Source organism: Taudactylus pleione, unplaced genomic scaffold (genome assembly GCF_031769625.1).
Source record: "Taudactylus pleione unplaced genomic scaffold, aTauple2 ptg000454l, whole genome shotgun sequence".
Lineage (NCBI taxonomy): Eukaryota > Metazoa > Chordata > Amphibia > Anura > Myobatrachidae > Taudactylus > Taudactylus pleione.
Genome location: NW_028284856.1, coordinates 18,181,519 through 18,193,266, shown reverse-complemented (window position 1 = coordinate 18,193,266; position 11,748 = coordinate 18,181,519). Strand labels below are relative to the sequence as shown.

Here is an 11,748-nt window from a genome sequence, read left to right as displayed (position 1 = left end):
TTTATGGGGAAATCAGTCTGTACCCCCAATAAAGCCTAACTCACCCGGGGAATAATAATAGAAGTGTATTTTTAGCCATAATAAAAGTAATTAGGGATCTTATTTTGAGTCAAAGGGCTGTTATATGCATATTTGCACAAGTGTGGAAAAATTGTATTAAGCAATGTCTTATGAAAATAGTTGCTGTAGTAAAATTGGGGGTACATGTAAATGGATTCTATTATATTTTGGGGTTTGTAAAGTGCAGAATAACAAAATGATAAAAATACACCTGTTGCAGCCTCCTGCACCCCAAAATACCTATCCCAGTACTTTAGCCCAATTTTCAAACACTTTTTGCATGTGCACCCCAAAAATTACTTGGCTTTTTTTAGTGAGTATTTAGAATTTTTTGTAATTTTTTTTTGCTTTATTTGTCATTAGGGGGGGATCCAAATGGTTCTGAACCAATCCCCCCCATTTGTACCCCAAAATGTGGATTTTGCACTTCTTTTCTCCTGCCTTTTTGCTGGAGAAGCTTTTTTGCCTGTTTTTGCCGGAATCTGTATGAAATACAACCGGCCGCATGGCCGGCTGTTCGAATCCCAGCAGCGCCTGGCCGACCAAAGCAGAGTTCCCGGCAGCGGAAGCCCGACAGCGCTGGAAATCCCAATCGTCGATAGGTAAGTACTGACTAACCTAACCTAACACCCTAACCCTCCTTAGGGGTGCCTAACCCTAACCTCCCCCCCAAGTGCCTAACCCTAACCCCCCCTTCCCCGCAACCTAAACCTAAGTCCCCCGGGGGGGTGCCTCAGCCTAAGCTGGGCACCTGTCTCCCGGCGTCGGGGAAATCTAGACGCCCGGCATTTCACCCTCGGGAAGCAGCCGGCTTCCCGATTGTGTACCGTTTTTGCCTATGGAGTTTTCGTCTAGGCGAAAACGTCCTGAAATCGAATACGGCGATACCTTGAAAACAGGAAAAAAACGCGGCTTTTCGCCTCTAATTGAATAATTGCTTAAGATCATAAGAGCCTGATATGCCAGAACTGTGGGAACTTCATCACCCCCAATATTTGTAAGACCAAGCCACTAACCATATCTTTGCTGTTTTTTTTCAATGTTACTGGGGAATGGGGGGACATAGGTATCCCTAGTTTTTAATAGATGACTCTATGCTGACTGCAATGGTCTCTTGCTGTGGGGGCGAGACTGTAGAAATGCTAGAATTTGTTTCAAAGTATTCTCAACCGGTTTTGTCAAATCACCAAAAGTGTGCAATATATTCTCTAACTTTAGATGGACAAAGTAATTTGAATGTTGTCCTTTTTAAATGTCTTCTCAGGGAGATCTGGAGGGGACGTCAAGGTCAGAGTGGGTCGTGCAGGAAGCATTGTGTTGTGAATATCATCATTTCATTCCTGCTCCCTCCTGTACAGTGCCACAATTTGCAGGGGTGGGCAGGGCCACATTGATGCAATTCAACACGATGCCAGCCTCGGACACCCCACTTCACTGGGGAATTGGGCAGGATCCAAAAAGCTGATCTACTCTCCCCAGCATTAAGTCTCCTGGCCATATCAGCAGAGTAGTTAACTATAATGATATAGCTTAACTTGCTCCTTTTTTTTTTTTTTTTCATGTGTTCTCTCCATGCACACTAAAAAACTCGAACACTAAATGTTTGATTTTTAAATGGAAAAATGTTAGCTATATAAAATGTAGCCATTTAAGCTCAAACTGGCAATTTTTTTTAGTTTATTACAATGTCCTTTGATTTAATTCTAAGCTGTGAACTTCAAACCACAGCAATCTAAACAACAAACAAACTTAAGGCCTCCACACCGGTATGAAGTTGGGATGTTGACTGTGAAATCCCGACAAGGGACTAATGATAGGCATCAAAATACCGATGCTTATCATTATTCCTACGCCGGGAGGAGCCCGATGCCCAGCATACCGAATGAAGATAGGCCGGGCGGCGGGTGCAGACAGCCGCGGGGTCGGGGGAGGGTTATGTTTAGGGCTCACGGGGAGGGTTAGGGTAGGGGAAGGGGGGTTAGCGTTAGCCCCCCCCCCCCCGGGAGTCTTAGGTTTAGAGTGCGGGGTAGGGGTGCCTAACGCTAGGTTTAGGCACTTACAGGGGGGGTTAGGGTTAGGCACTAGGGGGGAGGTTAGGGTTAGGTGCCCCTAAAGGAGGGTTGGGGGGGAGAGGGTTAGCAATAGTTAGAATACTTACCATCTGGATTTTCGGGGCTGCCGGTCTTCCGCTGTCTGGATTTTAACCGTCGGACATAGGTCCAGCGGTCATTCATACCGATCCCTTCACACCAAACAGCACAAATTGAATAACACAAATTTGAGCATCTCTAGCAGACAGGGAAGAGTTGCACATGGGGCCCGGGGCTTATAGATGTCTCTATTTTCAGCTTTTTTTGTTTTTAAGAGAAATAACAGTACATATATTGTTTTAAAACAGTCCTGCTAATTATCTGTTTCTTTTTTAATAGGAAACATTACAGATTTAGAGAATTTGGAAATTACTCCTTGTGGGTAAAGGCCAACCATTCTAATACCAAAAATGTACTGTGTGAAATAATTATCAATCAAAACCCTGGCTACACCAACCTCCGTAAGTTCTAGATCTACTTTGTTATGCTGCTCATAAGAGGGATAGAGGGTAGTACAATAACCATCATATATAAATGAACAATAATGGGTGTGGTATATTTTGCCAACATTACAGAATGTTGATATTCACATAATGTCAACAGACAGAGTAAAAGTGAATGATAAATCAATGTCGGCATTCTAAGCCTAAGCCTAACCCCAAAATGGTGTGTCAACATTGTGAATGTAAAAAAAAACTGCATACTGCGATAATAATTAGATCATTTCAATTCTCTTTTGTGTTTCTCTTTTCCCATAGCCATCATCATAGCCTTTTTTATATATGTAGCAGTTTTTATTGTTCTGTCCCTGGGATCATTTTTGTTAAGGTAAGCTTCAAATACACAATGCAATTTAACATTTTCCTCAAAAGTGATGTATTTTCCTTTTATTAATTCACCAGGCCAGTACTGCAGCGCCGATCCCAACTGGCCTGGATGTTTGTATTGGCGCACCCCACAACCTGTTCTTGATTACATGGTTTTTTAGCTACTAGGGAGAGAGGAGCAAGCTTTGTTTTATTGGGCCTGTTCCCAAAGAAAACCTTTGCATCAACATTGAACAGTGTTTAGTTGATTTTTATCATCTTAAGTTAGTAAAAAAAAAATTAAGTTAGTTTTCAGTTAGAGTAATTGCGCAAAACTAACTTAGGTTACAATTCAGGAATAAGAAGTTATGATTTATGATCATTTTGTCCTAAACATTGGCCAATACAGATATGTAATCCAGTATGTTACCAAGTATAAGCCTGTTCTTGAAGAAAAGCAATGCTTAGATTTTGGTATAATTTCTGGCAAAGCCAACTGAAATGTCATCCATCCATCCATCATCCCTCCCTCCCATATTCCATTGCGCTTTACAATTGTGAACGAGACGGTAAAAAAAAAACAACAAACATGACTAGGTAATAATAGTAGAATAGGGACTATTGGGAGGTATGCTTTAAACAAAGTCTGTAAAAGACTATTAGTTTCACAGTATGTGGCATATTTATAAAAGTAATTCTGTCCTTAAAATATGCTGAAACTATATATTAGAAAGTACATTTAAGGTATTCTTAATATCTCCTGCTTTCAATCCACCACCCCTAGCAGAAACTATAACCTTTGTTTCTATGGGGTACAGTATTTAACAAAATCCAGGAAGTGCAGCTTTTCAGCTGGCATTAGCCTCTTCAATGGGGCAGTCTTGCCAGAGAAGGATCTTGCGATCCCGCTCCTGTGGGCTAGAGGAGATCCTGATACGCATCACGTCTTCACATTGCACATGTGTATGCACAGTAGCATGGCCATGTCTAAAACCTACAAGTCAAGTGATCATATATCCCCGTCTCCCAGCAATTTAAATGAGTAAATTCCCCCAATAAAAGTATCCTTAGTGCCGCGATAATGATTTTAGGGGGATTGCTACATTATTTAATAAATCTCCCCCTATGGGCTGTATTCAATTGTCGGTGAAAAGCCGTTTTCGGCGAAAAAGTTTCGCCGGTGACGTTATTTCACCAGGCGAGAACTTATCCCCCGTATTCAATTCCAATTCCGCCTTGTAACCAGCAGAAAAGATTCGCCTCTGAATGGAGGCTGAAAAAAGTACAGAATTGGGGATTTGGGGTGCAAAGTTGCGGGAACACACCTGCAGCCATGGGACAGTCCCCCAAAGGTAAACTACGTCAAAAAAAGTTAAAAAAATTCTTTAGATAACCCCAAAAAATTACTTTCGTTTTGAGGGCGAAACTTAAAAACTAGCTAAATAGACTCCAGGGGGTCCCGCAAGTATGCCCCAGGTGGTTTTTTTTGTTCGCAGGTGTTTGTTGAAGGTGCGTTTTTTAAAGTTTTTTAATACATAACTTTAGTGATTTTTAACCATGCTTGCACCCATTTTTATGTAGCTCAAATTTGCTGGGATTACTTATTTTTGCACAAAAAACTGCTAAATGCTATTCATCACCACTTGTGCAAAGATGCTAAATAGCAGCTGTTGAGAGCATTTAAGCACCCCAAATACCTTCAGCAGGGCTTTTCAGGAGTATCCATAGTGATTCCCCATGTCAGTGCATCTTTTGGGGGTGTCTGCCTGATTTCCCCAAATCTGACAGCACTTTGCGCCTGTTTGAGTTTTGCCGAGACACGTTTTTGCGTTCTTTGGAATTGAATAGGGCGAAAAGTGGTCGCGCTCACGGAAAGTGTTTTCTCCAAAAACACGCGATGTAGGTGGAAAGTCCGGCAGGCGAAATGTCCGGGACTTTACGTCGGCAATTGAATATGCCCCTATGTCTGAAGGCTTTCATTCCTAATATGGTGCACACAAAACATATCTAACCTTCCTACTCTTGTAGGTATTGATGCTAAGTTTTCAAGTAAATGTATTAAAAATGTAGATAGATTCTGGTTTATTAAGTAGTCCCATGTTTAAGTGGGAATTGTTATTATTATATGCATGTAAAAGACACACATCCTGTCATTTTACATTATTATATAGCTACAAAGGACAGTGCTCTTTTCTGGACTTTTTAGATTTCTTTGAGTTGGTTTTTTCTGTCCCAGCACTTACATTTTGCAATCATTACAGTCAGGATACAACAATTATTTCACATCAAGCATGCAACAATTAAGCCTATAAAACAGGAACAATTGTTTTTTGTTTTTTTATGTAAAGTGGTCAGCATTTTCGCTTCCTGTAATGTTGCTTTAATGGTGGCAGCTGTGACTGGTTACAAATGCGTAGAACATATGAAAACAAACATAATTTCTTGTAACTCCTGGCATGTCTAAATACATAAGTAGCATGCTAAAACAATCTGTTTAACCATACTGTCCAACATTTTGTAGTCAAGTGAGGGCCCGTTGCCTTGTGGTGAAGGGGTTTGGCCTTGTGGCATGCCCCCATTTCCTTCACTCTAGGGGTTGAAGCTGGCACTCCCAGAGATTGGGCTGCCCCTATGCTCTCTTACTCTGTAGATGCCGTGCGGGTGGGACAGCGCGACAATCCCTGAAAAGCAGGACTGGTTTGCCCCAAAGCGAGACAGTTGGGACTGGGAGGTATGGTTAAACATTGCTGAAGATTTCCTGTCAGTCACATACATTCCAAGATTTTCATTACAACCAGCCAATTAGTTTGCTGGTTGGAAAGATGATCTCTAGGTGTACAGCCGGCTTTACTCTTCATCAGCCATGTTATCTACTTGTGCAGTTTACCATTACAGAGAGTGGAGACATCCCTTTTGTGGACTGAGCTAATATACATGAAGTGCTGTTGGGACTAATGCCTCATTGATATGTCTCTGTGATTTTCATGGTTTCTTGGTGGGCTGCAGTCTTAGAAATATTGGACCAGCCTTCAGTGTGGGCTCTTAGCGCAAATTTAGTGTATTGATGGTATTATTGTCTTAATTTTTGTTTTGATCCATTATACAACATGTCTTCTCCGTAAATCAACTATGTGTTTGCAATTTTTTGTATTTTATCTGTTCAGACTGAGCAGTGTCCAGAACTGGCTGTGCAAACGAATGAATCCGGTTGAAACTGATCGTCTCATTAATTCTGTAAGTTAGTAACTAAACTTTTGCCATTGTCACTGTCTATTCCTAATGTTCCAAAGACTATAACTCTGGCCTCATTTTCTAGACTGCATTAGGGCAATGTCAGAATCTGGATCATACTTGCCAACTCTCCCTCATTGTCAGGGACACTCCCTGAAATAGCAGCAATCTCCCTGTCTCCCTGAAGAGTCTACCAATCTCCCTCATTTCACCTTTCCCCCATTATGACACTGTTATATAAAAGAAAAAACAGAGATATATACATTCAAATGGGATCATTAGTATAATATCCCTGCATTTGGTTATAAGGCACAATGATCCCAATGGTTACATGTATTTTCTGAGCAGTATCAGTGTGTTTTCATCAACAAGTAGATCTTACTAACTGCTTTGGGGCTCATTTACATGTGTATGTAAATCAATTTTATGACACGCCCCTCAGATGTAGCAGTACACGCCCACTTTACCGCCACACTCATAGCTGCTGCCTTCACAATCTCCCTGAAATGCTTTTTCAAAAGTAGGCAAGTGTGATCTGGATGCTCTAAGTAACAGCGCATTAGTACAGAATTTGCCATGGCCCTGATTTAGAGCCGGACGCTCTGACAGAGCGCTCGCTCTGAATCAGGGTCATCCTTCTTGATTTTTAGAGCGGCCTCCTGGCCGCTCGTATAGCTGTGGGTGACCGCCCACAGCTACAGCGAGCGGCCAGGAAGATGGTCGCGATGGTCAAGACCATCGCGACCATCGGGCTTGCGACGAGACCCTTGTGGTAGGGTCTCGTTGCCGCAAGCCCTGGAGTGCTTTCGGCTCAGACGGTAGGCGTTCCCATGGGAACACCTCTGTCTGGGCAGCCACACCCCCCACGGTACACCCACCAAAGGGGGCGTGCTGTCACTCAACATCGACAGCACGCCCCCTTTGGTATGAGACCCGGAGCGACGGATTGCACGTCGCTATCCGGGTCTCGCGCATGCGAATGACTGGGCCGGCTCCGTCGTGCCCATGCGCACTGGGCCACCATCGACCCGCTTGCGAGCGCTCAGCGCTCGCGAGCAGGTCTGAATCTGGCCCCATATTCTTATTGAGCCACTTCCGATTTGAAAACTTTCAGATGTTTAGAAAGAGTTGAGCTATAGTGTAAAATATTCCTCTGAAGAGTTAAATTTTTGTTCATTATTTAGTAGATGTGTAAGGAGATTAAATCTATTGTTGATAAGAACACTTACAGACATCATGAATATACTTTGTAGTATAAGGCAGACTATCAGTTGCATTGAGACTACTTTTCACATAATGGCAATTTGGGTCTGAGGAACAACTTTTATGTTGCATATAATGCTGTTTTTTTTAAAATAAATTCTTTATTTTCAAAAAAGCAAATATTACATCAATGCAATAGGTACACTATGTAGACAAAAGTGATTGGACACTGACGGCAAATAGATCAATGAGATTTTATTGACGTCAGTACTTTGTAGGTCCACACGTGCAGTGATTATTGCAGACACTCTTCTTGACAAACTGTTCACTAGTTCCTGGACAACAGCAGGTGGTATGTTTTGCCATTCCGCGTTAAGTACAGTGACCAACTGAAGAAGGTCGAGTCTGTATAGAATGCACCCGTCGCTCCAATTCGTCCCAGAGTGCCTCGATGGGATTAAGATCCGGACTCTGTGCTGGCCAGTCCATCCGGGTTACCGAATTTTCTGTATACCAATCCAGCGTCACCATGGAAACATGACAGGTGGCATAGTCGTCCAGATAAAAACATTTGTTTCCATAGAACTGCAAGTGCATGGGCCTCCTTACAAAGTGTTCTTGTGGAAACTGCCACTTTAGTAGCCATTTGGAACTCGTGTGCAATGGTATGTATTTCGCTTGCGCGGGGGTGTCCAATCTCTTTTGTCTATTTATTGTATTAAAAAGCATTGTGATTCCTCACAATCAAAACATTAGAACAAAATTGCATGTATATTGTACATTTAAGTGAAAAATAAAATAAAAGCGAGTAGGAAAAGAATAGAAAGTGGAGGAAGGGGAGGTTGATGGGGGAAGGTTATATACAATGTAGGTAATCAGCAGGTGGAACCAGGCACGTGTGTCTGCCAGAGAGATATAGGAAATTATGGGCCTGATTCAGAGCCGGTCGCTATTTGCGCTCGCTCGTCCAGAAAATAGAGGTGGCTATTCAAATGAACCGTTCGCTGTTTGCGGTCTGTTCACGCCTCTAGGTCTGAACGAGCGAACAAAACTTGCGGTCTTTTTTTGGGAAACTACGCCCCCTGGCCGCTCGCATCCTACGTCATGTCCGCTATTTATTAGATTAATCGAGTACATCGAACAGGGTATGAGCTGCTCGCTATTCTTGTGGTTGGTGTTTGCTATCACAATTTTGCGAGCAGTTCTGGCTATAAAATAACCCAGTGACGTGGTCAATGACGCTGCTGTTTTAATTATGCACACCCATAAAACGCCCGTTTTGACCTTTAAGCACGCCTGCGATCGGATCTCCACTCCCCGTTTTCAAGCACCTTCCCCTGTTACCACCCACATACGCCTCATCCTGTCACTCAAATTATCAGGCATTCGCTATTTTGCGAGCACATGAATTTCGGCCGCACTGACTGACTGGTTCGCGCATGCGTATAACGATCCGTACGCATGCGCAGTTGGGCAAACATCGCTCGGAGCGAACGAGCTGCCGCTTACGAGTGGCTCTGAATCAGGCCCTATCATCACTCAGAGATACCCACTTCAGCCATAAACTCAGTGTATTTATTGGATGTAGATTGGAAGATATTGTTTAAGACCGTGTAGAAGTCAAGACGCTGGCACCAATACCACTGCTCTGACTGCTTTATTGAAAACCATGAGTAGTGATTTTTTTTATAGCTGTTAATAGGGATTTCTGAGTAGGACAATAACCAAAATTCAGGGCCTGATGGAACAGAGGCACCCAAAAAGTCTGAAACACAAGGTATGATCTTCAGCAAATATGGCGCTAGAGTGCGTTCCCACCACATGTGAAGAATTTATGCAGAGTAGTTGGCAACAGTACCACCAGGTCAGCACCTTGTGATGGGTCTTCAGAACCTCCATACTGAAGGAGCAAATGTTGATGACTTGGAAATCTTTCTCCCAGTTAACCTGCACATCTCTAGGTGTGATATCACTATCCCACAATTCAGTAAAATGGGGGGCCGAAGGGAACAGACTGCTCAGCAGAATTGTATTCATTTTTTTTATAAATACTCAAGTTCGTTTTGAGTAGGAGCAATTTAGTGAGAGCACATATATTCTAAAGGTGTCAGTTTCCTAGCGAGTGTTAGAAGACAGCCTAAGAAAAATGGTGAATCCGTTGACAGACCCAACAATCTTTACCAGTAAGGGAGGTATTCACGCAGAATTCAGAGAGACTCTTAAACCTACTGTAAAACCTGAAATGAAATGACGTCCCATTTAACGTCAGGCTGGGGGCGACCCCAGCACTACGTCAGTAGCAGGGCTGCCCACAGCTCTCTCCATGCACTGATGGGATGCCACGAGCATGCGCGTGGCATCCATTCCTCTTCTCCGGGGCCGGCACCGCTGCACAGCTGCGGCGGTGGAGGTGCCCAACCTCCCGACTACCGGCAGGACACTTCGGCCCATGGATGGAACAGCGGGGCATTGCCCGAAAAATGTGTGCTAGCAAGATAGGTGGTTGGGAGGGGTGCGCCCTGTATGGGGTGGTGCCCCTGTTCGACAGCACTGGTCGAGCCTGCCTCAATCCTGCCCTGATTTACAGACTACGTTGCACACAGATATACAATGGATGGGTAATGCAAGCGATTTTGGAGCACCAAGGAAGAGGATAATGCTTCCAGTCTCCCCCACTGCTTTTCCTCATGATATTGGGTCCAATCCAAGACCTGATTCAGAATAATGGCCTGATAATATATTGAGATCATGGGCAACTGCTTTCCACCCTGGCGTTTCTGGCCAGACTACCGCATGCCTGAAGCTGAGAATCCTATTTCCACCTACAGAATTGCTGATAAGGTTGTGAGCCTCCGTCAAAAAATGGGTAGGGGGTTACACTGGAATAGTCTTTAGCAGATACAAAATACAGGAAATAACATTCATTTTAATAATGATATGGCCCGTCCATGAAAAACGTTTCAAAGACCACTGATCCAATTTGTTACAAAGTAAGGGAACATGGTTTAGGAGGAATAGTTGGCTGATATGTCTGGACAGAAGAATACTTAAGTAATATATGAAGGATGCCATGTAAAAGGAAAATAAGTACATAGGGCAGATACTATCTCTTCTGAAGTAGTGACATTCAGGGCAGTGGACTTAGCATTATTAATTTAATTGAAATTAGACAAGTGACCAAATTGCTTGAATTTTTATATCCGATTAGGAAGTGATGTAATGGGATTAGTTACCACAGCCAATAAGTCGCCTGCAAATATTGCAAGACGGTAGTTATTGAGCTGACCCGCAATCCAGTGATATTCGAATTTGCTCTTATTGCCCTCGCCAGGGCCTCCATACAGAGGAAGAAGACCAGTGGCGAGAGTGGACATCCCTGTCACGGCCATTAGTGATATGTATCTTATAAGACAAGATCCCATTTACCCTGACCTTTGTTGAAGGGGCCCAGTAAAGGGCGAGTGGCTTAAGGAGGAAGTTATTACTCAAACACCTCAGTACCTCCGTCATTAAACTTTAGTCCACACGGTCAAAACCCTTTCTGGCATCAGTAGATTGGAGTACGGGAGTTTTAGCTTGCTTGGCATGGTGCATTAGGTCGATGCTCTTTGTAGTGTGATCTTTACCCCTTGGACAAAACTAAATCGTACTTAATGAATGAGATCCGGAAGAAGTGGCTGGAGATGTGTCCACATACATCTAGCCTCTATGCACGTTAAACAGTCCTTCCAGTCGTGCAATGCTGTGGTGTGACTCGGTAGCGCCAAACGTTATTCTGTGCAACCTTTTACCTTCAGGGGCTGTGACACTCTAACGTAGCACTTCGCATGCAGATACACACAGAACATAGGCATTCTGCATATCATTTTAATCAGCAGAAGCTGCTTGTGCATTTTTTTGTGAACAAAGTTGTACGCCACTCACACATTGTGTAGTGCAACTTGAAGCGCACAGAGGATAGATATATGTGGGCACATCTGTATAGAGCTATAGGTCGATAGCTGGTACAAAGGGATGGGTCCTCTGCAGTAGCATTGGAAGAAGCTTATCCTGAAAAGACCTATAATAGAAAATTGTAAAGTTCTGAGTTCTAGCTCCGTGAAAGGAGAGTCCAAGGCCTGTGTCACTGCCTTGGTGAGAAATACTTGAAAATCCTATAGCATCCTAATTTCCTATTCACAATCTGCCAAATCTTGGGTTAAGCGAGTCGTGGCCAGGTTGTAGAGCTGAGAATAAAAGGCCTGAAAGGTGTCCGCTAGCCCTCTATCAATAAACCGAATATTACTGGTAGGATCCCAGATGCTATATATATATGTTAAAGATCTCTGGGCCCTAAGGGCTCTCTCTAGCATATTACT

At 43.2% G+C, this 11,748-nt stretch overlaps 1 protein-coding gene across 1 annotated transcript in view; it reads left to right on the top strand.

Moving 5' to 3' along the window:
* Nucleotides 1–11,748, top strand: part of HGSNAT (heparan-alpha-glucosaminide N-acetyltransferase) — an 80,716-nt gene that overhangs the window by 26,296 nt on the left and 42,672 nt on the right. The window contains exons 4-6 of the mRNA XM_088448418.1: nt 2,490–2,611; nt 2,909–2,978; nt 6,121–6,190. Coding sequence (XP_088304544.1) covers nt 2,490–2,611; nt 2,909–2,978; nt 6,121–6,190 — 262 coding nt within the window. The remainder of the gene's footprint in view (nt 1–2,489; nt 2,612–2,908; nt 2,979–6,120; nt 6,191–11,748) is intronic.